At 27.1% G+C, this 27,457-nt stretch overlaps 2 protein-coding genes across 3 annotated transcripts; one reads left to right on the top strand and one right to left on the bottom strand.

Moving 5' to 3' along the window:
* The first annotated feature begins 11,376 nt into the window (after window positions 1-11,376).
* Window positions 11,377-17,999, top strand: LOC132922756 (GMP synthase [glutamine-hydrolyzing]). Its single transcript, XM_060986441.1, has 14 exons — window positions 11,377-11,669; window positions 13,617-13,775; window positions 14,424-14,621; window positions 14,687-14,781; window positions 14,847-14,964; window positions 15,021-15,174; window positions 15,250-15,559; window positions 15,628-15,773; window positions 15,830-16,045; window positions 16,114-16,293; window positions 16,555-16,680; window positions 16,743-16,976; window positions 17,032-17,223; window positions 17,298-17,999. Exons 2-14 carry the CDS (start codon window positions 13,705-13,707, stop codon window positions 17,397-17,399), a joined length of 2,142 nt encoding a protein of 713 aa, XP_060842424.1. The 5' UTR covers window positions 11,377-11,669; window positions 13,617-13,704; the 3' UTR covers window positions 17,400-17,999.
* Window positions 18,000-18,938: 939 nt separating this feature from the next.
* On the bottom strand, window positions 18,939-27,443 carry LOC132922754 (DNA repair protein Rev1). Of its 2 annotated transcripts, none has more exons than XM_060986437.1 (10): window positions 27,118-27,443; window positions 26,923-27,049; window positions 24,773-25,676; window positions 23,876-23,996; window positions 23,648-23,801; window positions 22,942-23,068; window positions 20,919-21,114; window positions 20,738-20,856; window positions 19,461-20,135; window positions 18,939-19,395 (listed from the first exon to the last, which is right to left on the bottom strand). In XM_060986437.1, exons 2-10 carry the CDS (start codon window positions 27,038-27,040, stop codon window positions 19,272-19,274), a joined length of 2,538 nt encoding a protein of 845 aa, XP_060842420.1. In that variant the 5' UTR covers window positions 27,041-27,049; window positions 27,118-27,443; the 3' UTR covers window positions 18,939-19,271. The 2 variants fall into 2 exon arrangements, with proteins under 2 accessions (XP_060842420.1, XP_060842418.1); XM_060986435.1 differs by having other exon boundaries at window positions 27,114-27,442.
* Between the last annotated feature and the right edge of the window lie 14 nt (window positions 27,444-27,457).

Below are 27,457 nucleotides of genomic sequence, written 5' to 3'. Positions count from 1 at the left end.
AATATACAATAATTTAAATTATGTGGATATTAATAATACTATATAATATAAAACGGGTAATGTGTATAATATATGTGTGTTGCCGGCCGGCAATAGTCAATGTGTTGGATGAGTGGATGAGAGATGAGCGCTAATGCGTAAAGGGGGGACAACTAAATTAAGATGAGCTTCTTATTGATGCTGCCAATCTTCCTCCGGGTTGAAACGAAGCCGAGTGCCGACACATTTCCCATCAGCTTTGTGACAAATTCTTCTTCACTAATAAATATTATATAATTATATATAGTATACTGTACCTTCTAAGATTCTAAAAATTATAATATAATACAAACAAATCCTTTGGACAGTTGATTATCAGTTGAATTTCTTTTTGCTGCTGCCAGACGTCCTCCGCGTTGAAATACAGCCGACACATTTCCTATCAGCTTTGTGACAAATTCTTCTTCACTAATAAATATTATATAATTATATATAGTATACTGTACCTACTACGATTCTAAAAATTATAATATCATACAAACAAATCCTTTAGACAGTTGATATTAAGATGAGCTTCTTATTGATGCTGCCAATCTTCCTCCGGGTTGAATCGAAGCCGAGTGCCGACACATTTTCCTTCAGCTCAATGACAAATTCTCCGTCGGTGGGTAGTCCATGATCCAGCCAAATGTTCGAATCCTATAAAACTTCAACTTATGTGCTGATTAAATGTAATTTAAACTTATAGTAAAATTTTAATGTTTAAGAAATCTATGTTGGTGTTCTTTTATTTTTGAATTTAAATTAATTTGAAATTTTATATTCATAATTTATCAGTTAAAAATGTAAACAAGAACTAAAAAGATTATAGTATATTGCAGTTTAATTTTCTGTTCGGTGGCCACCTTTTTAATTCCTCACTCTCTTTTATAAGAAAGTTAAACAGCGCAATAACTATAAAAAATATAAAATTAAACATACACAAAGACAAACTAGCTTTGTGATAAAAAAAAAATTGAAAAAATTGGTAATTTATCAACGTATTATTAAAATAAAAAGAGCACCTAAAACCGTAGTACAGTATATTATCTGAAAAAAACCATAACAATTAAATATAATTTAAGTAAATATTCATAATATACTGTACTACTGTTCAAAAAATTATAGTATTAAACAAACACAGCCTTGTGACACTTATTTTTGTTATTCAGATGAGCTTCTTAATGATACTGCCAATCGTCTTCCGGGTTGACATACAAGGATATAGCGTAATTATTTCAGTTTTTTTGTTTTTCCGATATTATGGCAAGATCTGAAATTGTTTGTTTTATTTTACTATTTACCACCCAAAGTACCAAATAGATCCATATTTGCTACAAGAATTCATGACAAACAAAAAATAAACTACATAATTGTAAAATCATTATACATTTTTCGCTACGTCCACGTCCAGGATCTAAGCCCTAAGGTGTACTATTCTACTACTATTCTAATATAATATAATCGCGAATAATACATATTATAATACATGGTTGGTATTTCTCACAATTTTTGTCTACTATAACTAATGAGTAAAATAAGAAGGCATTGTGTACTATTTTTCATTAGACCCTGGAGAATAAAATAAGCGTCTACATCAACTACATCGTCCGACTAGCGCGGATTGTTCATATAAATTAATATATTTTATTTTAAGTTTAAAAAATAATTTTAATCCCAAAAAAGAATAATAAAAAAAAACTTACTTAAGCGTCGACTCTTCCCGGAAACCGAGTTGTACCAATCTACAGTGTATACTGAGTGGTGCACCGCCGCCGAAGAAACTCCAAATTTTCTTCATACGATCTTCATCATGATTCTAAATGGGAGTATAAAGATATTTTATGAAAATAAACAGCACGAAATGAAAAGGAGAGTACTTGTCATGTACTGAAGACTGTTGTTTAATGACTGTTCATTAAGACTATTATAGAATTGTTAATCGTCTTCGACGAATGTCATCGATTGTCGTATGCCACAGATGACGAATATTATAATATGATAAATCTATGGTTTTTTTTTTATAGAACTCTTTGTGATATTACACGATTTATTTTTCTATTTTAGCTGTTTGACATATTAACGTAAAATTGAAACATATAAACTATAGACCAAATCTTTATAGATATTGCAAAGTATTAATATTTTATTCCAATGAAGATGATTACAAATTATTTAATTTAATCTATAAAAATAATGAACTAAACAAAAATAATTATATTATTATATATATTTAAAAAAAAAAAGAATTATGATTAATATCGTTATGTTTCTGAGTTATTATTTCTGCATTCTTTTGGTTTTAATCACGCAGTGCTTTAACTTAATCTTACATATTCTTACATGTAAACTTACATATATATATCTGAAGACACCTATCATAATAGAAACAAATTCATACATTTCCTTTATTATGGTTTCATGTAACAAATAGTACCTACCTAGTCAATGCTTTGAGGAATTCAATTTTCAGTACAATTTTACGAAATAAATAAAAGTTACACTAAATTAAAGATAAAGAAGTAATTATTACAGTGTTGCTTTATACATTAGTGATTAAGTTTATTACTGTAATTAGTGTGTGAAATTTGAATTTGAAAGAAACAGTCAGTCAACCTTCATTAATAAGTATAATAATTTTGATGTATTATGACTTATAATATTATATGTTGATTGATATTGCTAAGTATTAAAGTATTTTATTTTATTTTTTTGTGTAAAGTTTGACAAGCTACATTTTTTCCGTAAACATTGCATTTATCATAATTATTATTATAATATTATATAAATAATAAATATAATTTATACCTATTATATTCTCATTATATACTTTTGAGTCAATAGGTACAACCTTTCGTAAAATAATTTGAATAAATAATATCTTAAGATTAATCTACGTATGTCAAAAATGTCATTGTGTACGTATAGTATAACATTTACAAAAAACTTTTATGTCCCTACAAATAATGTTAATAATAACAAAATGTATAATATCGTAAATATACATAATTTCAAAATATTTTGAAAAAATACTATTTGAAAGAAATACTCTCATAAGAATTTAATTAAAGTTTTAAGTATCTAAGATTATTCGTTTTTGAACTATAACAAAATATAAAAATTATTTGAGAAAAAATATTTATTTTTAGGGTGGGTGTATAATAAACATTTAATAAGTTATAGGTATAATACTGAACTTCAAATAGTCATAAAAAATAATGTGACTTTCTAATAAACATATTATTTTTGTTTTAGGTTAAAAAAAACTAATGAGAATTCCAATATAATATTTTTAAATTGTAGATATAAAAAGAAAATATTTATAGGTATGAATATCTAACGAAAAAAATAATTTGAACATTTTATAGATTTAGCCGAATACAATCAAAATTTTAATTTTAAACGTTTATAAAATATACCGTGACATTTTTTATTACAGTAAATTAGTGAACGATTGATGAAGAAGCCTGTATTAAATTTTATATCATATTTGCATATTTATAATTTTTTTTGGCTTAATAATAAAAAAAAAACTTAATTGTTTTAAATAATGAAAATGCTTTTAAAATTATACAATTTACCTATAGAGAAATCATAATGTAGTTAATTGGTAAATTTTTTAAAATTCTATAATTAGCATTTTTTAGTTAAAATTAAATTAATAAATTAATTTTGTCGATATTATACAAGTATATAGCGTAATAATACATTTGTTTTTTGTGTTTTCGATATTATGACAAGATTCGAAATTTTTTATTTTATTTTACTATTAACATTGATTATAGAATAGACTATTCTATAATCAATGCTATTAACCACCCAAAGTACTAAATAGATCATATTTGCTACAATAATTTATGATAGAAAAGAAACTATACAATTGTCAAATAAATATACATTCATTGCTATGTCCAGGGTCCAAGGTATACTTGACTTAATATTATTCTTATTTCTTGGCTATTTTATACATTGGACCAGTGGTCAACCTTTTTGGACTCTCGGGCCACATTTACAAATTAAAAACTGTTTGCGGGCAAGAAAAGAATAAAAATTTAATATACTTAAATTATTGACTATGCAAAAAAATATTGTTTAGAACATTAAATTAAAAAAAAAATTCGTCTTTTTAGAATTTAAAGCGGGCCGTAGATAATAGCTCGCTGGTTGCCGGCCATTGTATTGGACGATTGGAAATAAAAGATAAGTCTGTCATCCAAGTATAGCAGCTTGTACACGTCAATAAATATTTATTTTAAGTATAAAAGATAAATTTAATACTCCATAATTATGGGAAAATTAACTTACGTAAGTATTCTTCGACGCTGTTCGGCGAAATCAAGTTGTACCACATTTACAGTTCAAACGTGCACCATCACCGCCGAAGAAACAGCTAGCTCTTATTTCTTCATTCGTCTTTTTTGCGCTTCAGAATGAAATTATTAAAATACTCTATAAAAATGAAAGCACTTGTCATACACTAAAGGCTGTTGTTTAAAGACTGTTCAATAAAACTATTAGAATTATTAACAGTTAAACAGTCTTCTACGAATGACAACGATTGTCGATTTGCCACGGATGCTAAATATTGTAATAATGTGATAGATGATATGTTTTTTTTTTATAGAACTCTTTGTGATAGTATAGGATTTATTTTTATATCTCAGCTTTCTTGCATACGAAACTTTTGGTATTTAATTAATTTTATACGTAAAATCATAATAATTGTATATCCTGAATTTTTTTTTTAATTATAATTTTATTATTTCAATAGTTTTTTGGTAAAATTTTTCACCAAAAAATAAAACTATATAAATATGGTAATATTTCCAGCTTTTTTGTTTTTCCGATATTATGATGAGATCTGAATTTTTTTTATTTTATTTTACTATTTACCAACCAAAGTACCAAATAGATCATATTTGCTACAAAAATTCATGGCAGACAGAAAATAAACTAAATAATTTTAAAATCAATATACATTCATTGCTACGTTTAGGATTCAAGGTATAATTGACGAATTAATTTTATTCTTGGCTATTTTTTAACTTTAACCTATTAGAACTCTCATGTCATATTCACAAATTAAAAACAGTTTGCGGACCAAACAAAAATAAAAATTTTATATTCTTAAATTATTTACTATGAAAAAAAATATTATCTAGAACTTTAAAATAATAAAATATTAAAAAAAATATTTCATCGTTTAAGAACTTAAAACGGGTCGTATACAATAACCCACCGGTTAACGACCAACTGCATTGGACGATCGGAAATAAAATATAGGTATAAGTAATCGGGGTGTCAGCTTGTACAAGTTAATAAATATTTATTTAAAGTATAAAAATTAAATTTATTACTACCCTAAAATTATAGGAAAATTAACCTACGCAAGTATCCTTCGACGCTTTTCGGCGAAATCAAACTGTGCCATATTAAAGTTCAAACGTACACAGCCACCGAAGAAACAGCTAGTTTATTTCTTCATCCGTCTTCTTTACGCTTCGGAATAATGAAATCATTGAAATTTTTTATGAAAATGAGAGTACTTGTCATGTACTGAAGGCTGTTGTTTGACGACTGTTCAATAAAATTATTAGAATTTGTCGTTTGCCATGGATGATAAATATTATAATGTTTTTTTTTTTTTATAGAACTCTTTGTGATTTTATATGATTTATTATTATATTTCAGCTGTCTTGCATACGAAACTTTTGGTATCTAGTTAATTTCATACGTAAAATCATAATAATTGTATATCCTGAATTTTTTTTTATAATTTTATAACGGTTATTCATGGTTTTATACGGTTTGGCTGAACTAAATGATTAATAATTTTAAAAATATTTAAAAGTTTAATCATTCAATTAATATTACATACTAAATAGTTAATAGATTATGATCTACGTATAATAAAGAAGGACTTACAAAATCATTAAAATTAATTTATAAATATAAGCAGTTATTCACATTCGACTCGTTATATACACAATATGTGATTATATCATTCCCGTCTCGGTACCATCCTGTTTAGGAATAATACATACCTACTCATACTATTTTTTACTGATTTTAAAATAATCAATAGGTTCTAATGTTAATATGCTCAGATAATTTGCGATATTAATATATATATATATATATATAATAAATGCATAAGTGTATAGTCAAAATATTTTAAAAATTATAATATGTATAAGAAATGCAAACATTAACATTTGGTGAAATTTTCAAATAACTACAGTTATTCGTTTTTAAATTACTACAAAAAAACAAAAATCAGAAAAAGAAATTTGAGCAGAAATAGTTATCACAGAAATATGAAATGAATATCTAATAATGTCATAAAAATTCAAAATTCAGACAATTATAAAAAAATATTAATGCGTCTTTTCAGAAAACTTTTTATTTTTGTTAGGGATAAAAAAAACTTATACTAGTCAAGTACTCGGCTAGTTAAAAATGAAAAATGCTATTTATACAATTAATATAAATATAAATTATTATATAAAATGGGTCTGGTAATATATTAATATGACGATTATGTATTTTTAGTCTCACGTATTTTATGCATCGCGCGTTCGGGAATAAAATATGCATACGTATACGTCACCCGGCGTGTAACAGATTGTCCGGTGCAATAAGTATGTATTTATTTTATGTCTAAAAAAGTAAATTAAAGCTCTAAAAGTATAGAAAATCAAACTCACGTAAACATCGATTTTTTTTGTGAAACTTAGTTGTGTCATATTTAATGTCCACACGTTCAGTAACCACATCGCCGACCCAGGAACACCTTTCCTCGTCCGTCTTTACCGCGTTTCGAATTGAAGATACTGAGATATTTCATAAAAATAAGCTGAACAGAACGGCATATGCGTGTAAAATATTATATATATTAAAGTACGGTTTAACGATCTGTACGTCTATTTTTTTCTTCGTTAAAATTATTACAACCGTCAATCGTCTCCGACAAATAGCGAAGATTGATGATTACCATACGAGTATATGATAGATTAATATGATAGATCCATATCCATAGATTATATACGATATTATGTACTGTATTATTATGTTGTAATATTATTATTAGCCAGACATTTAAATTTATTCGGGAGTCTGCCGTTCGAGAGACTCAATTTATTGTGTACTTATACAAATTGTATATGCACGACAAGGCGGAGGGCGGGGTATAGATTGTATAGATGTTGTTCAGGACATTGAGACTATAGACTCATTCAAAGTTTCTGCCATTGGCATCGCATAAATTAGTAATTAGTTGTTGTTATCGATATTTTTCGCCCGTATTATTATTGAATGACACCCGTCTTCTGATTATTAATGTAAAAATATTATAATATTATCAATAATCAATATTAATATCGAAAACCATCATAATTATTTTCCAATATAGATAAAAATATTAAATTATACTACAATTTTCTTCAAACTTTTTTATTGCTTTACTTCTTTTTTTTTGTGGTGAGTCGCCGTCTCAAAGACCCCTGACGAGCCGCCACTGCAGTTTTTAATAACTAATAAGTTTATGGCATGAACAGCTTAAAACTAATCTACATAATATTTTGAATACTTCTCTGTTAGTGTTAAATAATAATACACGAACTGGAGTCTTCAAATACCTAATATTTTTGTAATAACTTTTAAATTTTTTAGGCCTATATTTTTCGCAACCCACGTAAGCTTTGTAAAACAGCTAAAATTGTTTAATGCTTTGCAGTAGTACTATTAAAACTGAATAAATAAAAATTACATTTAGTGGGTATTTTCATTTTCTAAGTTTAATAATTAAAAAATTTTTTTTTTACCTTATATAATTTTATAAATTTAAAGTTTATTTTAAAAAGAAGACTTATTGCGACCCGATTTTAAAGCTTACGCGATTCAAAATTAAGTCGCCACCCACCGGTTGAAGACCACTGCAGGTCTACGCACTAACGTCATAAGCCGACAGCCTGGGCCCCCCTCCCGTGGTAATCATAATCAGAATACTTTAGTTTTTACTCTATAATGGAAAATAAAATGAAGCAAATTAAACGTGAATGCCTAAAGTGTGGTCGTGTTTTTATTAATGATTATCGTGCCAAACATGAACGTCAACAACATGGTAGAAAACGAGTTATAGTTAATCATTTTGGAGCACCGAAAAATCCATTCGAGGCTTCAAAATCTCTATTGAAAGAATATTCACCAACTGTTAGTATTTATTTACTAAAGTAATATTTCATCTTGTATTATTAATAATCGATAAATCCATATTAGGCATTCAAATTTATCACTTAAAGAATTTAACAATTTGAAATTACATTGAGATTATGTTATATTTTTTATTATCATTTTGACATTTTAATAAATCCTATACTTAATTGATAAATATATTATTGTAAAACAAATATCTAATATATTAGTAGTTTATACCCTGGCTCGATGACGCTGGGCTAATGTACTCGCCGTGTGCAGAGTATAGTTATGCGTGACTCCATGTGTGATCGTGTACTCAAAAAGCCCGGCCAGTCTGAGACTGGACTGGCCATTAAAAAAATAATAAAAAGGGCTGTATATAGATCGGGCTTTTTTGTTTGTAGAACTTTACGGGCCGGACTCAAAATATTTAAACCAAGGGTGGACCGTGCTTTTTTTCTCAATAAAACTCTTCTAGTCGAGTCGGGCTGGGCTTTATTTTGGTAGACCTTTTTGGGCCGGGCCGGGACGAACTTAAACAAATGTTGGATTGGGCCTTTTAAGAATTTTTTCGTCTCGCGAATTCTTACCTGGGCATTTTTGGATTTTTTTGTATGACAAATAATCATTATTTAAAACTAAAATGATAAGTTCAATGAACAGTTCAACGTTGGAATATTCACAAACAATGATAACATAGGTATTAAAGTTAATATTTTAATATTTTAAATAAAAATATTTCGAACTGAACCGGACCGGGATTTTTTATCAAAAAATATTTTGGACCAGATCGGATCGGGCTGGGTTTTAGAAAAAAATTGTAGGACCAGGCTGGCCCGTAAATGTATGGCCCTTGCAGGTCTATATCGTGTAGCGACATATATCCGATTACATTGAGCATTAAGTTACTAAATTCGCTAATTGCTTACTTGACTGAGTACTTGACGCAAATACGCAATGACACTTCCGCACACACATTAATCTAGTAGCGAGCGCATTAGCGATTTTGCTAGCTATGTCAATACTCAATTTCATAAAGCTACTTTACTTGCTGCTTTGCTAGTGTGTAAAGTAGCCAGCAAATAAGTGACTGATTAGGTCTATTAAGAGGACGCCATACCCGCATGTCTTGTTTAGTTGTCTGTCTTACTAACGTACATCATATAAAACAAATTTTCGTTCAGCAGAATACATTTTATGATGTTAACTTTAATATTAGAGTAAATTTACCTCTTATCAAATTTAAAGGTAAGAATATTATCTAGACAATGACATATGATTTTATTGATATTATCATTTTAAAGTGAATTATGAATATTTTAAAGTTGTAATATTTTACATAGCTGTAACTCACTTTAAAACAATATCAATAAAATCATATGTCATTATCTAGATAATATTCTTAGCTTTAAATTTAATAATAGGTAAATTTACTCTAATATTAAAGCTAACCATACGCGTGCGCAGACCTGAATTATTGGTGGTGCCTACAATTTTTTCGGGCCCTTTTCTTAATTTGGACCGTCTCTTAACAAGACATAGTATTAGCATTTGTACATAGTACATATTTTAATAAATTATAATGCCTGAATAGACATTACTCAAATTATATCACATATTAATCAGTAGTATTACTAGTACCTACCATTTACCAAGTTATATAATATTTCATTAGATAGTTGGATCTAAAATCTATTTTCAAGATTTTTGCAATATATTTTATTTATTATTTTTACTTTTGTAGTCAATAACATCTAGCTGTTATAATCATAATAAGTTTTACGACGAAAATTTGAAATATTTTAAGTTGTATTATTTTTTTTTATCCCAAAACATAATTTTTTACAACATATTTTAGAAAAAATATCATTTTTATTCTAGTAACATTAGTTAAAATACGGACCCATATATGTTATAGGACTTAAATTTTAGAGCCCCAATTACATGTCGGGGGGTGCCCAGGCACACCCGGAACTCCCCGTGCGCACGCCTATGAAACTAACATCACAAAATGTATTCTGCTGAACGAAATTTTTTTTGATGTACGTTAGTAAGACATAGACACCACATGCGGGTGCGGCGTCCAGGCGTCCTCTTAACTCTTAAGTGAATTTAGTAGAAGCACAGAATAAATTAAATTAAATTTATTCTGTGGTAGCAGCGAGTAAATTCTCCCAATGTAATTGAGCCACATTGATTATTGACTGCTAAACGAACAATTATATATCTAATTTGAAGAAAAAGTTATCTTTGTCATTATTGCTCTATTTAGTGGTTGTTCATATTTGGTATGATACCCCATTAAATTTTTCTTGTGCTGGCGTTATTTGTCATGAGTGGTAATAGCAAGTAGCCACTAGCCACCGCTTTATCGCCTGTAAAAACAACCATTACGTAGCGTACAGTCGGTCGCCAGCACGGTTTTTGAAGACCGCTATCGGCGCTATCAGTTGCCGGTTGTTTGATAACTGAAAACATGATGAAGATTGATAAATGCAATCGCCATTTTACCATAGATAATAATATTATCTATGCATTTTACCGCAAGCATGGTTCTGTACAATTTTTTTTCCGTATCCTGCCGTTGACCATTTTACTGACACTGTGGTCCGGTGCTGCCAATAACTATTTCCACCCGATAGTCGAGTAGAAACCTACCGTTGCTGATTATAATTACAACTTACATTATCTTACAAAATTACAAAAACTCGAGTATTTTTTTCAGATGTACATGTTGTTTAACGAGGATGTAGGTCGTTATACCTTATGAATATTGTATTTTAACTATCTTTCCTTTGCATATGCCCTAAGAGTGTATGACGTTCGTCTGTACAATTAAAGTGCATAGGCAGTAGATAATTATTATTTATTCAATTCATCATGTATTTATGACTACGACGCGTTAACGTGAACGTATCAGGTTTGGAATTTGGATGTCCAGTGTTCGGTGTAAAACCGTACGACTTCGTCGAAGCCCCATCGCGAATCGCTTGTATCGGATTTCGTGAAGTTGGAAAAAAGCCGCAAAACGGCCTGTAGTATTAGATTTCTGGTACCATTGGCTGACCGGTTGGCAGGGTGGAGGGAAACGGTCGCTTTTCACCGACGACTACCCGGTATGGTTGGTTGGCAACATTGATAATATGAGGGGGAAAAAGGAGAGAGCAAAATATAGTACGGTGATCGGTTGTTTTTGCTCCGTTTGTCACCGCTAACGCGTTTTGATGATAAATTTTGCGCGTCCGCCGATCGAACCGAGTGAACCGACGGAACATCGTGAATTCGTGAAGTAATACACACTCGTCCGCAACGACCACGCCGCCCGTCTGTTCATCCATTCGACAACTGATTCCATTCGATACGTTGACCGTCATACGGTATTTTTTTAATTCATTCCGCGCACACCGCCGTCTCGTTCAATCATGTCTTCGGCGTGAATTAATCATTATCAGGCGGTAAAAAATATTGAAAACACGTTATTCTATCTTTTTAATACATACATACATATATATATATATATAGCTATATTTACGTGTTTGTTTAATATATTAATATTATATATATATATATATATATATATATATGTACACATATGCAATATAGTAGAAGTAAATTTAATATTTATGTGTGTGGATGCTTATGTATAAATAGAAAAAATTGTAATAGTACATAATAATATTATATATTTTATGTGTATTTAAAATACTTGAAAATTCGATACGTCTATATCTAGTTTTAATTACAAGGGACGACCGAAAAGAGTAAGTTTCATGATTGGTTTAATGGCTAAGCAATATGTATGTGCCATATTTTCTATATTTTTGTTGTTCCTTTGAAAGTTTGTCTCGCTCCCCTTAACAGATCTATCACACTCCTAGTCGGTGGCGTGTGACTTTTTATCAAACAAAGTGTTCTTGCTCGTTACATCCTCCCTGCCTAGAACCACTAATCTGTTAGACTTGATTTTGTTTGCTTTGTTTTTATCATACCCTTTACATTTTGCATGTTACATGTTAATTTATAATTTAACTGTGATCATAATATTTTATGCTACTTTTCATTACTAACTTGTGTTCCTTATAATTAATGCATTGGTTAAAACTGAAACATAATTTTGCATCGACACACATTAACTAGTATTTATAAGTATAAAAAACTATTATTTTCATAGTTAGAATTCAGTTAATTTTATTTTGCAATTTTATTTATTTTACCCTAGTAGTTTGTTTATTAAGAACTTGCTGTGAAAAATTAAGATATCCTATTTTATGATCTCATTTATTTTATTAATTTTGCTGAGAAATACATTATCTTATGATGCATTTTACCTATGTGCATCTATTAACAAATATGTTCAATGTTAAAACAGTACTTTTTAATTGTTTTTCACTTTATAATTAATAATTGGTTTATTTTTAAGTACATTCTAAAGGTTTAGGATAAATCTTAAATTTAATTAAGACATACCAAAAATAGTAAGTGCCTACCTACTTACTCTCTTGGTTAAAAAATTTTAGTCACAATTTTTAAAAATGATCTTTTTAATCTATCCTAAGTATTATTTTGTTTATATTATCTGATTTATCCATAATATGTATCATATGCTATACACAATTTTTTTTAGATCATACTATTGATTTTTTATATTTAAATATCAAATATAAATATTCTGGATTAAGTTTTTTCTTATTTAATCAATACAAAAGTATTAGTATTAGCTGTCAGGTATATTAATCAAATGTGTAAATCTTATATAGTATAGACGAGATAAAATATTTAATTATAACTAACCTTTTAATATTATCACTTCACATGTTGAATGTTTTTTTTTATAATTAAAAAAATAATAGTATAAATTTGATTTGATTAAAATAATTAGCAATTAATATTCTTCAAATCAATATACCATACCCTCTTTGTTGATTCAAGAAGAATAAGCATTATAATTATTTAAATTAAATTATAAAATACATAAGTCACACTACACTAATCCATAGTTTCTAGGTTTAAATTATATATTATGTCTTATTTCTTAACAATTAGTAAAAATGTACTATAAAATAGTTGTAAATATGTTACGTATTAAATCATACTATGACTTATCTATATCTACATAATATATTTAAGCTGATAGATGATATGCAAATTAAGTCAAGTCTTATCAATCAGAAATTTATCTTGAAATTAATGAAAACAATTGACCTTTTTTACTTAATAATTATTTGAAAATTTAAAAATATATGTGTATAACATTGATAATGAATTTTAAATAAAACAATTATGTGATAGATTATTTAAATTTAGTATATATATGTTTAATAGAATAGTCTATAATTTAAATAGTTAGTTATTCTTTACATTTGATATATTCTTGAGCTTGATATTATACCGTCCTCCTGCAGATTGAATAAAAATAAAAGTTTGTCGCTCTTACCCTGACCAGTCATTCAGTTAATATTGAAATAAACGCATGAATCCGCAATCTGGTACATGGCCACAAAAATCGATGAGAACCCGATTAAACGGTACAAACCTTCCAGTCCGTCACCTCAGTTAAGATAGTAAGTTGTAAATAACCTAAATTCATAATTACAATTTTACAAAATCATTAGGTACAGTAGGTATACTTTTGGTTTTGGGCTTGTATGCTTTTTAAGAACACTTCCAATATAGTAAAACTTGCCTGTATCTGATAATGATTGTATTTACTATATTCTAATAAATATATTTTATTAAATTTGCTTCGTTGTGTTTTTTTTTTTACCAAAATTTATAATTTATAATTATTCTTAATATATAATAATTTAATTTTTTTAATATGCAAAGGGATTTTTTATTTGATATTTAATTGTTCAATATCTTAAAAAAAAAATTATTAACTTGCTTTATAAAAGTGTATAATTTACCTATTTGAAACCTATAAAATGTGCAACACATTTTGATTTTCAATTAGCGAACCCTAACTCCTTGTAATTTGTGCAGTGTATTTAAAACTTTTTATTCTTTTATTTTATGTATATATATATTTAGAAACATTAGATAATTGCTTAAAAGTAATAATCGCTTTGTATATTACAGGTACTTACAGCCTACAGGTTAATTTTAAAATATTCTAATAAATTATTTTTTTTTGTATTTATCTATTAAATACATTTATAATTATTCTTATTTATTTAATAATGTTAATTAATTTTAATTATGTTTGATAGTCAAGAAAACGGAAATAGTATAATGGATCCAATGGATGTATCAGTTGAAAACAACGTAGCTACTGAAAAAATTGCCATTTTGGATGCAGGTGCTCAATATGGCAAGGTAATTGATCGCAAAGTTAGAGAATTAAATGTTGAAAGTGACATGTTGCCATTAAATACTTCGGCAATAACACTAAAAGAAAAAGGATATAGGTAAGTTTCCTACTATAAAATTTTTAAATTCATAGATCTCAAAAAATATTTTAATTTAATTTTAGAGCTATAATAATTTCTGGAGGTCCTAATTCAGTTAATGCTGTAGATGCGCCAATTTACGATGCAGACATATTTAGAATAGGATTACCAATCTTAGGTAAAACTGTATTTTTTGAAAAAAAAAAAAAATTGAAATTAAATTAAAATTTTTTTTCAATTTAGGAATTTGTTATGGCATGCAAATGCTAAATAAAGAATTTGGTGGCCAAGTTGCTGCAACTGTTGGTCGTGAAGATGGTATTTATAATATTGATATAGATAGTCAATGTTTATTATTTAAGTAAGTCCAGAGTTAAGACAACATAGTCCACATTTTTATTTCTTTTATTATTGTAGATCATTGAGCAAGACCCAAAGTGTTCTACTTACACACGGGGATCATGTTGTTAAAGTTGCAGATACCTTTAAAGTGATAGCTACATCCAACAATATGATTGCTGCTATTGGTAATGATATTAAAAAAATGTATGGTCTTCAATTTCATCCTGAGGTTAGTAATAGTTATTGGTAATTTATTTATATAAACAAATAGTTTAATTATTATTTTTTTATTTATATATAAAAGGTGAATTTAACAGAACAAGGTACTCAAATGCTTAAATCATTTCTTTACGATGTGGCTGGATTAACGGGAAGCTATACAGTCAAAAGCCGCGAAGAGGAATGTATTAAATATATAAGAGATCAAGTTGGCCAGAGTAAAGTTTTAGTCCTATTAAGTGGTGGAGTTGATTCTACAGTATGCGCTGCACTTTTACATCGTGCATTAAATCGAGAACAAGTAATTGCTGTACATATAGATAATGGCTTTATGCGCTTAGGTGAGAGTGAACAAGTAATGAAGTCCTTAAATGCTTTAGGATTAGATGTTAAAGGTATGTCAAAAAAATACTTTGGAAGATTATTCTTTTTGCTGTAACTTAATAAACTTTTTATTTTTCAGCTGTAAATGCCACATTTGATTTTAAATATGGTACAACTATATTACCTGATTTGCATGTATCTAATCGTACTAGAATTTCTCCTCCACTATGTCAAACTAGTAATCCAGAAGAAAAGAGAAAAATAATTGGTGATGTTTTTGTCAAGGTATTAATTCTTATATTTTTATGGTGATTCAAATTAATATTTATTTTTGTTTATAGACTGCTGATAAGTTCCTGAAAACATTAAATTTGTCATCTGAAGATGTGTTCTTGGCTCAAGGAACTTTAAGACCAGACTTAATCGAGTCTGCTTCGAGGTTAGCTAGTAGTAATGCAGATACCATAAAAACACATCATAATGATAGCAAGTTAATACGTGAATTACGAGATAAAGGACGTGTCATTGAACCTTTACAAGAATTTCATAAAGATGAGGTAATTTTATAGTGGTTTTAAATGTTTTTGAGATAAGAATTAAGGTAATTCAATTTTGTTTATTTTAGGTTAGAAGGTTAGGAATGGATTTAGGATTGAGCGAAAGTATTGTGTACAGACATCCATTCCCTGGACCAGGTCTTGCCATAAGAATATTATGTGGAGAAGAACCTTTTATTGATAAGGATTTTTCTGAAACACAGGTTGTTGTTAAAATTGTTGTTGAATACAATGATATGGTTCTTAAGGTAAATTTTATATTTATTTATGTGTGTGTATATGTAATGGATCGATGTAAAAATGATTAATTTAACTAATTGATAATTTTTTATTTGAATATAATATATTGTATAGTTATTATTATTTTTATAAAATAATTATAAAACCCTTAAAATAAATGTTTTATTTGATATTGGTTCATTACCACTAACATATATTACATAATTTATATTTACAACTATTGAATTTTTTCAATATTAAATAATTAATATTCTTTTAATTATTTTTAGAGCCATGCACTTTTAAATAGAATAGAAAATGCAACTTCTGAAAATGAACGAAAGTTGTTGCGAGAAATATCATCGAAACAGAAAATGTCGGCCACGTTATTACCAATAAAAAGTGTAGGAGTTCAAGTATGTGTATATATATAAACTATCTATTATAGTTTTAAAATAAATTATTTATTATCTTTTAGGGTGATAAACGTTCTTACAGTTATGTAGTAGGCATTTCTTGTACTGACCCTGAACCTATATGGGAAGACCTTTCTTATTTGGCCAGAATAATCCCTAGAGTATGTCACAATGTCAATAGGGTATGTTACATTGCTGGTTCACCCGTGGTGTACCAAGTTTTGGATATAACACACACATATCTAAATGTTCAAGTGATAGATTTGCTTAAACAAGCTGATCATGTTATTAATAAAGTAAGAAGTTATGAGCTAAACATTATTTTATTATTAAAATTTTTCTGGGATTTAGGTTTTAACAGAATGTCCAATTAGTATGCGTAAAGTAAGTCAGATGCCTGTAGTACTTGTACCTTTACATTTTGATCGAGATATTGCTTATCGTCACCCATCTTGTCAACGTTCTGTTGTCATCAGGCCATTTATTACAGAAGATTTTATGACTGGTATTCCTGCGCTACCTGGCAAACATATATCTGCTGCAGTTAGTAGATAAAAATTATATTTTGGTGTTTTTTTAAGAAATATATACATTTTTAATACTGAAATTATTTTTAGCTTGTACGTAAAATGATGGATGCTGCTCAAAAAATACCTGGTATATCTAGAGTATTATATGACCTCACACCAAAACCGCCTGGAACTACAGAATGGGAATAAAAATTTGTTTCAATAAATTAATGAGATTTTGAAAACATACTTAAAGAACGTAAGTTTCATTACAAATGAAATAATGAAATAAAATTGCTCATTGGTGTTTATCAGCAGTTAAAACCCATAAGTACAGAGTTATTTTTCTAATTAGTTTTCAAAAAACAAATTATCTTACAATATTAATGATTTAACTACATTGAGCTATTTATTTTTTGAAAAGACAGTAATGGTCTTGATTGTTGTTTATACACTTAGTTTTTATTAACAAAGAATTGATCATTTGATTATTATTTAATTTTGCTAATAATAACCCAATTGTACTGTTAATTAATATGTAAACTTGAAAGGAAATAGTAAGAGCCTTTTGTACAAAATCAATTCTCCGTTTTAAAACTGTATCACCGACATTTAACTAGTTTAATATGTTATCCTAAATATATTTAGTTTAATGTATTAATATATAAATATGTATGTATGTTTATATATATATACATATATGTATAATATATATATTTTTATTTACCAATGAAGGATTTAAATCAGTTTTATCTCTCTTTGTTAATGTTTTAAAATTGTGTAATTATTGAATAAAAATATTAAATATAATACATGCTTTCATTTTTTACCATTCTGTTATTGTACATAAATCTATTATTTTTCTGTGAAATATTAGTTATTTAATATTTACATAATATAATATGTACAAAATCATAACATGCATTTGATATTGGAACCTAAGCAAGTTATAACATAGTGTAAAACACTATTGTATATTTTACAGATTTATATAATAGAAATTGTGTGTTATGCATTTTTTTTATGTTTTAATTTTAAAAATAAATATTTATACATAGTTTTATAATAATATATATATTAGCTTTGAGCAGCTGTATAAATAAATTCTTATATTATGGAAATGTTATAGTAAGAATTTGTTATTTGTGTTTACAAATAAAAACAAAATAATAAAAATTCCTTAAATAAATTATCTTGTTTAATTTTCTTCATTAATTATTTTAATTGTATGGTTTTCATTCTGTGAAGTAAGGAATATATTAGTTTTATAATAAGGCATTTTATTATTATTATCTCTTTCAATGAACTTATATTATTTTAGTAGATGTAATTAGTTTCATAAAATTTGGTAATTAATCAAATCTTTTTTCATAAAAGACAGTTTTGAGCATGTTGTCGATTGAACTCTTGGATGGATTGTTAGAACTGTGAAATCCTCTCCACGTAGTAGACCATAAACCGATATGTTAGATCATATTTGCCACTTGAGCTCAAAGTCTCTCATGAAAAAGAGTGGTATTTAAAAAAAAGGATAGTTTAATCAGTTAATTCTAATAAAAAAAAGAAAATCAAGTCATTTTAAAAAAATATCAGGGTTCTACAATTTTAACTTAACTCTGCCTCTAATTAATATTATAACATAGGTACTATCCAATATTGTCTGAAAACATGAATCAATTGCTTAATGCATAGACACAATCTATAAGCATGCGCTTATGTTATATGCTGGTCAACAAAAATAATACAATATGTAAATAACCTATAATTTATTTTAAGTGGGTCAAATTATTAATTAATTTAACTTAAAATAAATTTGATATTTTTCAATAAGTCAGTATACTTTTTTAATAGATGAATTTTCATATATTTTTTCAAAAAGCTCAATTTTGTACTTATTATCATGAATGTTATGTCACCATCACTAAAAAACCATGCAATTGTAGTCCTGGACTAGTTATGTAACTGACAAAATAAATGTATTATTGTTACATTAAGTGTAGTATACAATTGATATAATTATAATTATAGGTTTTGGCCATACATTATTTTTCACGGAGGATCAAAATTATATATAAAATAGAATTATTTAAATGTAGTTTCAACTTTCATTTTAGCGTTATACAAATTCAACATTGTTTCTTGAACATTTTTCAATATATCAAAGTAACTTTGTTTCCAAGCCAAATCATCCTTATTTTTGATTAATCTATAAAATAATAACACAGATTATTATTAATTAATTATGTAGCTTAAATTAATATTTAAATTTACCTGTAAAGTTTTCTTATGATTTCATAAGCATCTTCGGTCTTGGCATCACTTATTAAATTACATAAGTATTTTGAAACCATTATATTATCACACATTTTTGGTTCATTCTCAGTGACCACCCATTCCTCAATAAATTCTTTCATTTGATCTATCTGCACATGCTGATATAACTTTGAGCTTTCTTCTGTCATTGTGACTTCCATTGTGGATGAATTTTCATTTTCGATTAATAGAGAATTTTGATTTTCATAAGATTTCAATTCATTTTCAATCTCTAAACGTAAATCTGCAGGCAATGCGTCTAGAAATGATGGATCTACTTGCGACATTTTTATATTAACAAGTGACTTATGTGGAATAATGGATTTGGAGTTTGAAGTCTTGAGTTGTTTTTTAGAATTCAAATCTTTAGGCTTAAAAAAATCCATAACAGACTTTGGTTTATTTAAATTTTCCGTAGAATTCTGGTGACTTTTATGATTGGATACTTTTTTTGATATTATTTTTTCATTAAGTGAAATATTTATTTTAGGTTCAGATTTCATGTTGGAGATAAAGTTTTCTATACGTCCAGGCCCTGTTACTATGCGACTTTCTAATTTATTCATCTGTATTCCTATTCCACGCAATTCAGTTGGATCAATATCTAACTGATTCATTATTTTATTGACAACTCTAAACAAAAATCAATACATGAGTATACATGCTATATTCTATTTGGGATGAGAACTATACTACATAGTTTTGTCAGCAGTAGTCAGCAAATATACGTATGCAGTTTGTTAACTATACCTAGTATACAATAATACATACCATATACAATCTATATGCTAGATGTAGGGCCATATTTAAAAATTTTGGCGCCCCTGGGCATATAATTTATGCCCCCCCCCCCCCCCAATTAACAATATTAGTTTAATATTACACTAAATATTTCATCCATTATCAGAATTCTTTAATATTAAAATCTAACTGGTCAATTAATAACTGAAGATTGTTTAATAGTTAAAAAAAAATTTAAATCTTCTTTTAATAAACAAATTATAACATAATAAAATATTGTAATTTTTTCAAATAATTCAATAAAATGCGATTATTTTTTTTCCATTACATTTTTAAAATTAATTTTACTAAAATATATTGCTACCCTTGGGCATGTGCCTAAATATGGGCCTGGCTAGATGTGTACTGAACCACACTCCTGCATACAAGTCAATCATTAAGTATGTCTTATTCTGAATAGAGTATGCATTGATGTATTATCTTTTAATACTTACTGGAAAATTATTTTAGAATTTGATGTTGATTTAGTTAAAGAACTTGATTTAGTAATATTGTCGCAAAATCCATGCCCTAAAAATTTTGCTGATTCTTTTGGTGCTTCTGAATTTCGAATCTGAAAATTGATACAATATTTTTTTTTTATCAGAAATATTTATACTATCTTATTAAAAATACCATTAATTTTAAGGTAACTGTTTTGCCATTCATTTCTATATCATCAAGTCGTTTTTCAATCTCACTACATAATTGTCTCACAAAATTTTCTGACTCTTCTTTATTTTGAAATCTGATACCATAATTAACATCAGCAGATACTGACTTTGGTTTATAGTCATAGTTAAGTTTTCGATCATCTTCTCCTCGGCAATGCCTAAAAATTATTAAGTATTTTTATAATATTATTATTTATATTAATACTAATATTTGTGATCTATTTTGAGTTATTATACCAATGTTACAGACTATAGATATGATATATTTCTTTTTATTTCAGGTAATATAGTTTTACTCTAAATCATCCTTAAATAATGGACCTACAAACTAGGAAAAAATTAAATATTACCAGGACCAAATATTTGATTTAAAAGTAATACTCAACCATCTCAACCTATGTTAATATCCATAATGTTACCAAAATAAATTGTTCAAACTATCCAGTGCTATGTCAATACTATCTATTAGATTAACCTACAAAAATAATATTATTTCTTAAATTTTCTTTCTGATATAAAACAGCTATTCAGCAATAAACTTCGAGCAGTTCAAGTCTAAGTCAGATGGTTCTGAAATAAACTGAATAAATAAATCTAAGAAATACAGTTCTTTACAACAATTTACTAATGATATTCATTAAATTACTTACACTCTTCATATACCAATTGGCAATTGCACTACTAATCTAGTCACCAACAGAAAAACATTAAAATTAGCTTATTTCAGGATCAAAAATAAAAAATATATTTGCATCATTTATATAATAACAAAAAATCTATAAAAATCATTTTTACTTTAAGAGAACATACCCGTATGTCAAAGCATGTGTTTTATCAATCTTTCTATAATCAATGCTACAATGTTTGCCCTCAGTTCAGATTTTATATTGTAAGCTTAAATGTTAGTATGATTTAAACTATTATTAAACTCAAAGTTAAGTACATTATTTATGATTTCTGGTTGGTTTTTACAATAATTTACTTTTTAACTAAATTATATACATTTTTAAATATTTTTATTTTATATTATGCTTAAAAATTAAAATATTGTAAAAATCTAACAAAAGAACACAGAAAATATTCTTATTTTTAAGTTTGATAATAAGTAATTTCATTCTAATGTTTAAGCTGAACACAGAAAATTGGAAAGATAAATGTTGAACCTAAATACTTATTCATCTCAAAGAAAAAAGAAAATTGTTCAATTTACATAACAAGTTTCCAAATATTGTAAAAGATAACTATAATAACTACCAAACTAGCACAAATATGTTATAAATTGTTTAAATAAACATTATAATTCAATTATTTCTTTTATGCCTGTCAAATTAAAACGTCTATTGTCTAGCAAAAAGTAAAAATGCAAATCTTCTATACTCGAGCCAACAAGAGAGTACTATTCGTTCGTGCATCCAAATGGCCGAGCCCCGTGGTTTCGTACCCAAATTTATCCCACTCTACCATCTAGTTGCCGGCGTAAGTGGTGGGAATGCGCGAGAACAGACAAGTTTTGGTCGTCGCCCAAAAGTACTCTCTCGTTGGCTCGACTATAGTGGAATGCTATTTTATTTAAATGTTATTAGTAATTGGTGATTTTCTCGTCATATTGCTCATTTCAAGTATCATTTATTAATTTATCAAATTTACTTATTATAATAATAAAGTATAAACAGTAAATTTTTATTTTAAATAGAATAAAAAATTATGTAATAAGACAAATAAAAAATAATTGTTTATATAATATTTTCAATTTTTTGTAGTAATTTACTTTAATACCAAGACATATTCTTAAACATTGCATTAATTCAACCAATTTAAAACAATACTTAAAATAACTGAAATGTATAGATGGAAATCTGATATTTATATACCAACGACTTTAATCTGAGCAATTTTCTTACATAATAAAATCTTATATAATATGCAGGTAGTAAAAAACCCCTTTTTGTAGATTTGTAACAATTAGAAATACATAGAAAATTTACTTATACAATGAAAGTCCAGTCTTGTTTCCAAATTCACTTTGAAGTGTTTGTAGTGACAATGCACTTAGTTCACCGCATGTACTGATACCAAGTGTTGACAATTTATATCCCAGAGTCCTTCCGACACCTTTATTAAGTTCAATATTTAATAATTATATTTATGAACAATTCACAATAGTAAGAGCACAGATTTTTATGCAAAAAAAAGCTAAAATATATACATATTTATATAGTTGTTATTAATAAAAACAAACCAATTTTTCAAGTATGTGTTTAAAGTTTTAAACCTAACCAAATCAAATATTAGAATTTAATACCATTACATTACTATAATAATAAAAATTCACATAATTATAATAATAAAGTCAATGACTACATTTTTATTTAATTAAAATATATTTAGATATGAGTTTGAATCAAAATAATGTAAGCATCACAGGCAAAAATCCACTTGGTACTCTAGGGTGCTCAAGTTTCTCTAAAATTAACTTGTCATATTTATTTCATAGAAGATATTGGAGGTGCTAATATTTGCGCCTATGGTGAGCATATAGTATCATTTTATTTAGAATCATTACTGCTTATTGATGTTTATTTTTAATCAAAATTCAAATATTATTTAGTTATCTACTGTTATAAATGTGTATCCCAATTTTATACAAAAATCTGTGCCCTGATAATGACTGAAGTTTTTGTTTTAAATTACCTGGAACATCAGATATATCTATGTTTTTCATAAAATCCATAACAATACCAGGTTCCAAATAAAATTGACCGTCTGGTTTGGCTTTCTTAGTAGCTAATCTGGCGAGCAGACAATTTGAGCCAATACCAGTAGAACATGGACACTGAGTTTTTTCCTATAAAATAAAAATGTACAGTGTAATAGAATATACATAAATTATAAATGTTTAATTTTTTAAACAATTTATACTTTTATTTCTTTTCGTAGAAACGTAGCTAATTCAAAAGGTGACGCTTTTGTTGTTTCCAAAATATGTGAACAATCTAAATACAATTCATCACAACTAACAGCTTCCACATCTAATGTATATCTACATGAGTAAAATAATAAAATATATTTACTTATTTTAAGAGTAAAATTAATAAAAATGAATGTTAAATCAATAATTTTTGAAAATTCCAATTTTAAGTATGGGATTTTTTTCTTTTTTAAGTTAATAACCTTTAGTATACTATATAAAACTAGAAAATCAGGTAAACATGAGCTTAAGCCCTATAATTAGATATAATTAATTAATAAAAAAAAACAATCAATTTATATTCAAACACATAAGTCAAAAATATGGTAAATGGACGCTATCATTGATTAAATATTGTATATTTAGTCAATGGCGCTATCATGTACATTTATTATTTTAGTTAAACCTAAATACTATACATATTTTTAAGTATAAGCAATTCTTTAAAGAATGGTAATTGGCAGCTATAAAAATTGTAAAAATTTGAACTTATTTACTAATATGTTTATTGTATTTTTATAAAATCTAAAATTGTAAATGTAATTTAAAATTTTTAGGCCTGAAGTTTTTAATTTTTTATATCACCATTGAGTAAAATATCTAACAGACTTAATCTCTTTGCCAATAGGGCATAATACAATTTGGAAGAAGAACACTTATAAATTATAAGTAATGAATAATGATTTTGAGGGATACCTGGTTGTATATATAAGATACAACTACTATGGAAATCACCTATCTGCTATCAAGGATATAATATTTATTACATTTAAAATCTATTGGTAATTTTAATAACACAGAAGAAAATTCATAATTTTTAATTTTGTTTAATGATTGATATTACTCACTCATTCAGGATGTGAGTGTATAAAGTATGAGCTACTTTTTTATATTGTTCAAAATTATATGGTATTAATTTTAGAGTTGGACACATCTTTAATGCTTGACCAACCAGCATTCCGTTTTTAATACCGACTTTTCTAGCTTCATAACTACAACAAGCAATTTCTGCCATTGAATCTGTTTCATTAATGCCATCTCTTTTAGTTGATCGAGGTTTAACTTCATGAACTTCTTCTTCTTCGTCATTTTCATTATCATCACCTCTCCAGCGTTTAACATACAAATCAAACTCTGTTCCACGATCTACCCCTTCTCTTTGCTTAGACAAGTTTCCTTTAGCATGTGTAACAGCTACAGGCAGCCCTCTAAGCTCAGGTTTTTCAACCAAGCCAGCAGACACAAAAAAACAATCCATATCAATGTGCATGATTATTTTGCCATTGTCAAGCTCAAAGTCATGCGATAACATATCTTTAATTCTATTTTGTTCAATCCAATTCTTCAATCGTTGACGCCCTGGATAATCTGTTTGATTCTGTTTTCGTGTATCATTTACTAAATGTTTGAACGTTGTTGCCATGGTTGATATTAGGTGCAATCTGGAATTGTTATAAAATTCTGATAAAAATGTTGGTTCTGAAGCATTTTTGGCACGGACTGGAAAATCAATCTTTGGCTGATTGGGTTTATCAATAAAAAGTAGATAATTTTCGTAGTTTAAAAGTTTTCCATCTTTAAGACTATCAGATATCCATTCAGGTTTTACAATTTTGAACTGTTTGAGTAGTTTTAATTTAGCAGTGGGTAAATTGCTTGCTATTATATGTGTAGTAATATTAGGTCTGTGGTAATGATGGTAAATTCCTCCATTCTCCATCATTATATGTTTCAGTTCATCGGCTGAAGGCACTACAATGAATATAAAATACATATTAGATAAATACAATCATTTTAGTATATTGTGTTAATACTAAAAATGGTAAAGATATAATATTACACTGACAAATCAATAAATAAATAAACTTTTAAGTTTATAACTATGAGCAACTACCTGTTATTATAGAATACAATAATTAGATATTAGATGGTAAAAACTTTATGCAAAAATATTGATTTAAAATATTGCAGATCAACAATAGCATAGAAAAACATATAGAGGATAGTACATTTTACAGACTTCTGACTTATAATAATAATTATATTTTACTTAATAACAAAATAAATACATATGCTAAATGAAAGATTCAGTTACAGTTAACTTATAAAAAAAATATTTTATTTAAAATAATTATAATAAGTTCTACTGAACAAGAATTATATATTTATGATAGGATAACATAGGCGTGTACATGGGGGCAGCCAAGGCAGCATATGCTGCCTCTGAACTTTTTTTGGGACTACTGGGGACGGCAAATATTAAATAATGGGCCTCGGTAAAATTATATTTCCACAAATGATTTTTTTTTTTTAATAACTAGTGCGTAGTTTAGTATTATAAGTTTGTAAAAAAAGTTTATGATTATTAATAAAAGGTTTTATTATTTTATTTACAACTTTAATTATATACCATATTATTACTAATTGTTATTACTTTAATTATTATTATTTTTAAATATATATTTTATAATGTTATTAATATTTTTTTATTTTATGATATAATAAATAATAAATATTAACTATAAGCTTGTGGAAAAAAGTACACCTTTAGAGGCTTAGTACCTTACTGTACAACTTTTTATCCAAAAAAACAAATAACCAATACAGTTTTAATTTTGATACCCAATAGTAAAAAAAAGTAAAACTATGGGCCGATTTTAATGATGAATTTGAAGAATAGGCCGAATTAATCTCTTGCTGCCCCTGAAACCGTAGGCTGTGCACGCCAATGTAGGATAATGTAGATATATTAGTGTGATACACAATACATTGAGGGTAAAATACCTTATTTATGTAAACTAACAATACATATAATGATATAACTATATAAGATAGAAAACAAACTTTTATAATATGTATTAAGTTTAAGTGAAAATAAAAATGAACTATGGACTTGAATAATGTTCTATTTTTATCCATTAACTGAAATGCTAGATATTATACAAACAAACTACAATATTTAGTAATTATAAATATTACTGTTATTAGTTGTACATACAAGTATAACCATTGACAAAGATCGAAATGCCTTTAAAAATTTGACTTTTCACATGGTTACTATCACCAGCAGCTTTTTCAGAGAATTGTTTTTCAAGTTTGGTCTTTTTGGCTTCCATGTAGCCACCCTAAAAAAATCAAATGATAAACAGATTTTCATCACTGTAGTACTTTTTTTTGTTTAGTACATACCCACATTTCAAATCCATTGGTTTCATTTCGATTTCGTTTCATAATGTCATAAAATCCAAAAAAATAAAATAAAACTTGAAAGGTTAAACTTGTTAGAATAGTGAAGACTTAATTCTTGGTTTCAAATATTCGTATTATCATTGATAGCATAATAATATTATGATCTAAGCCCTAAGGGTAATCCCATTGATTATAAACACCGACCAAGATAGATCTTAGTCCGAGATTATAAATAGTAATATACTCTCTATAATCAATGGTAATACTATAATATTTTTAATTGTTTTTATATTCAATGAATTTCAATCATGAATTTATAGTACTATTATTTTTTTGTAGCTATC

This window comes from Rhopalosiphum padi, chromosome 2 (genome assembly GCF_020882245.1).
Source record: "Rhopalosiphum padi isolate XX-2018 chromosome 2, ASM2088224v1, whole genome shotgun sequence".
Classification (NCBI taxonomy): Eukaryota; Metazoa; Arthropoda; class Insecta; order Hemiptera; family Aphididae; genus Rhopalosiphum; species Rhopalosiphum padi.
Note: the sequence above shows the minus strand (reverse complement) of the source record. Positions and strands in the feature narration are given on the sequence as shown.

Bases quoted from the DNA above. Each gene is read 5' to 3' on its own strand.
- LOC132922756 (XM_060986441.1), top strand. From the start codon at position 13,705: ATGGCCACAAAAATCGATGAGAACCCGATTAAACGGTACAAACCTTCC. The intron at 14,782-14,846 runs GTAAAACTGTAT...TTTTCAATTTAG, and splicing joins AATAGGATTACCAATCTTAG to GAATTTGTTATGGCATGCAA. The intron at 16,294-16,554 runs GTAAATTTTATA...AATTATTTTTAG, and splicing joins ACAATGATATGGTTCTTAAG to AGCCATGCACTTTTAAATAG.
- LOC132922754 (XM_060986435.1), bottom strand. From the start codon at position 27,155: ATGAAACGAAATCGAAATGAAACCAATGGATTTGAAATGTGG. The intron at 23,802-23,875 runs GTATAAATTGTT...TTTATTTTATAG, and splicing joins TTCTACGAAAAGAAATAAAA to GAAAAAACTCAGTGTCCATG. The intron at 20,857-20,918 runs GTATTTTTAATA...ATCAATTTTCAG, and splicing joins CAGTTACCTTAAAATTAATG to ATTCGAAATTCAGAAGCACC.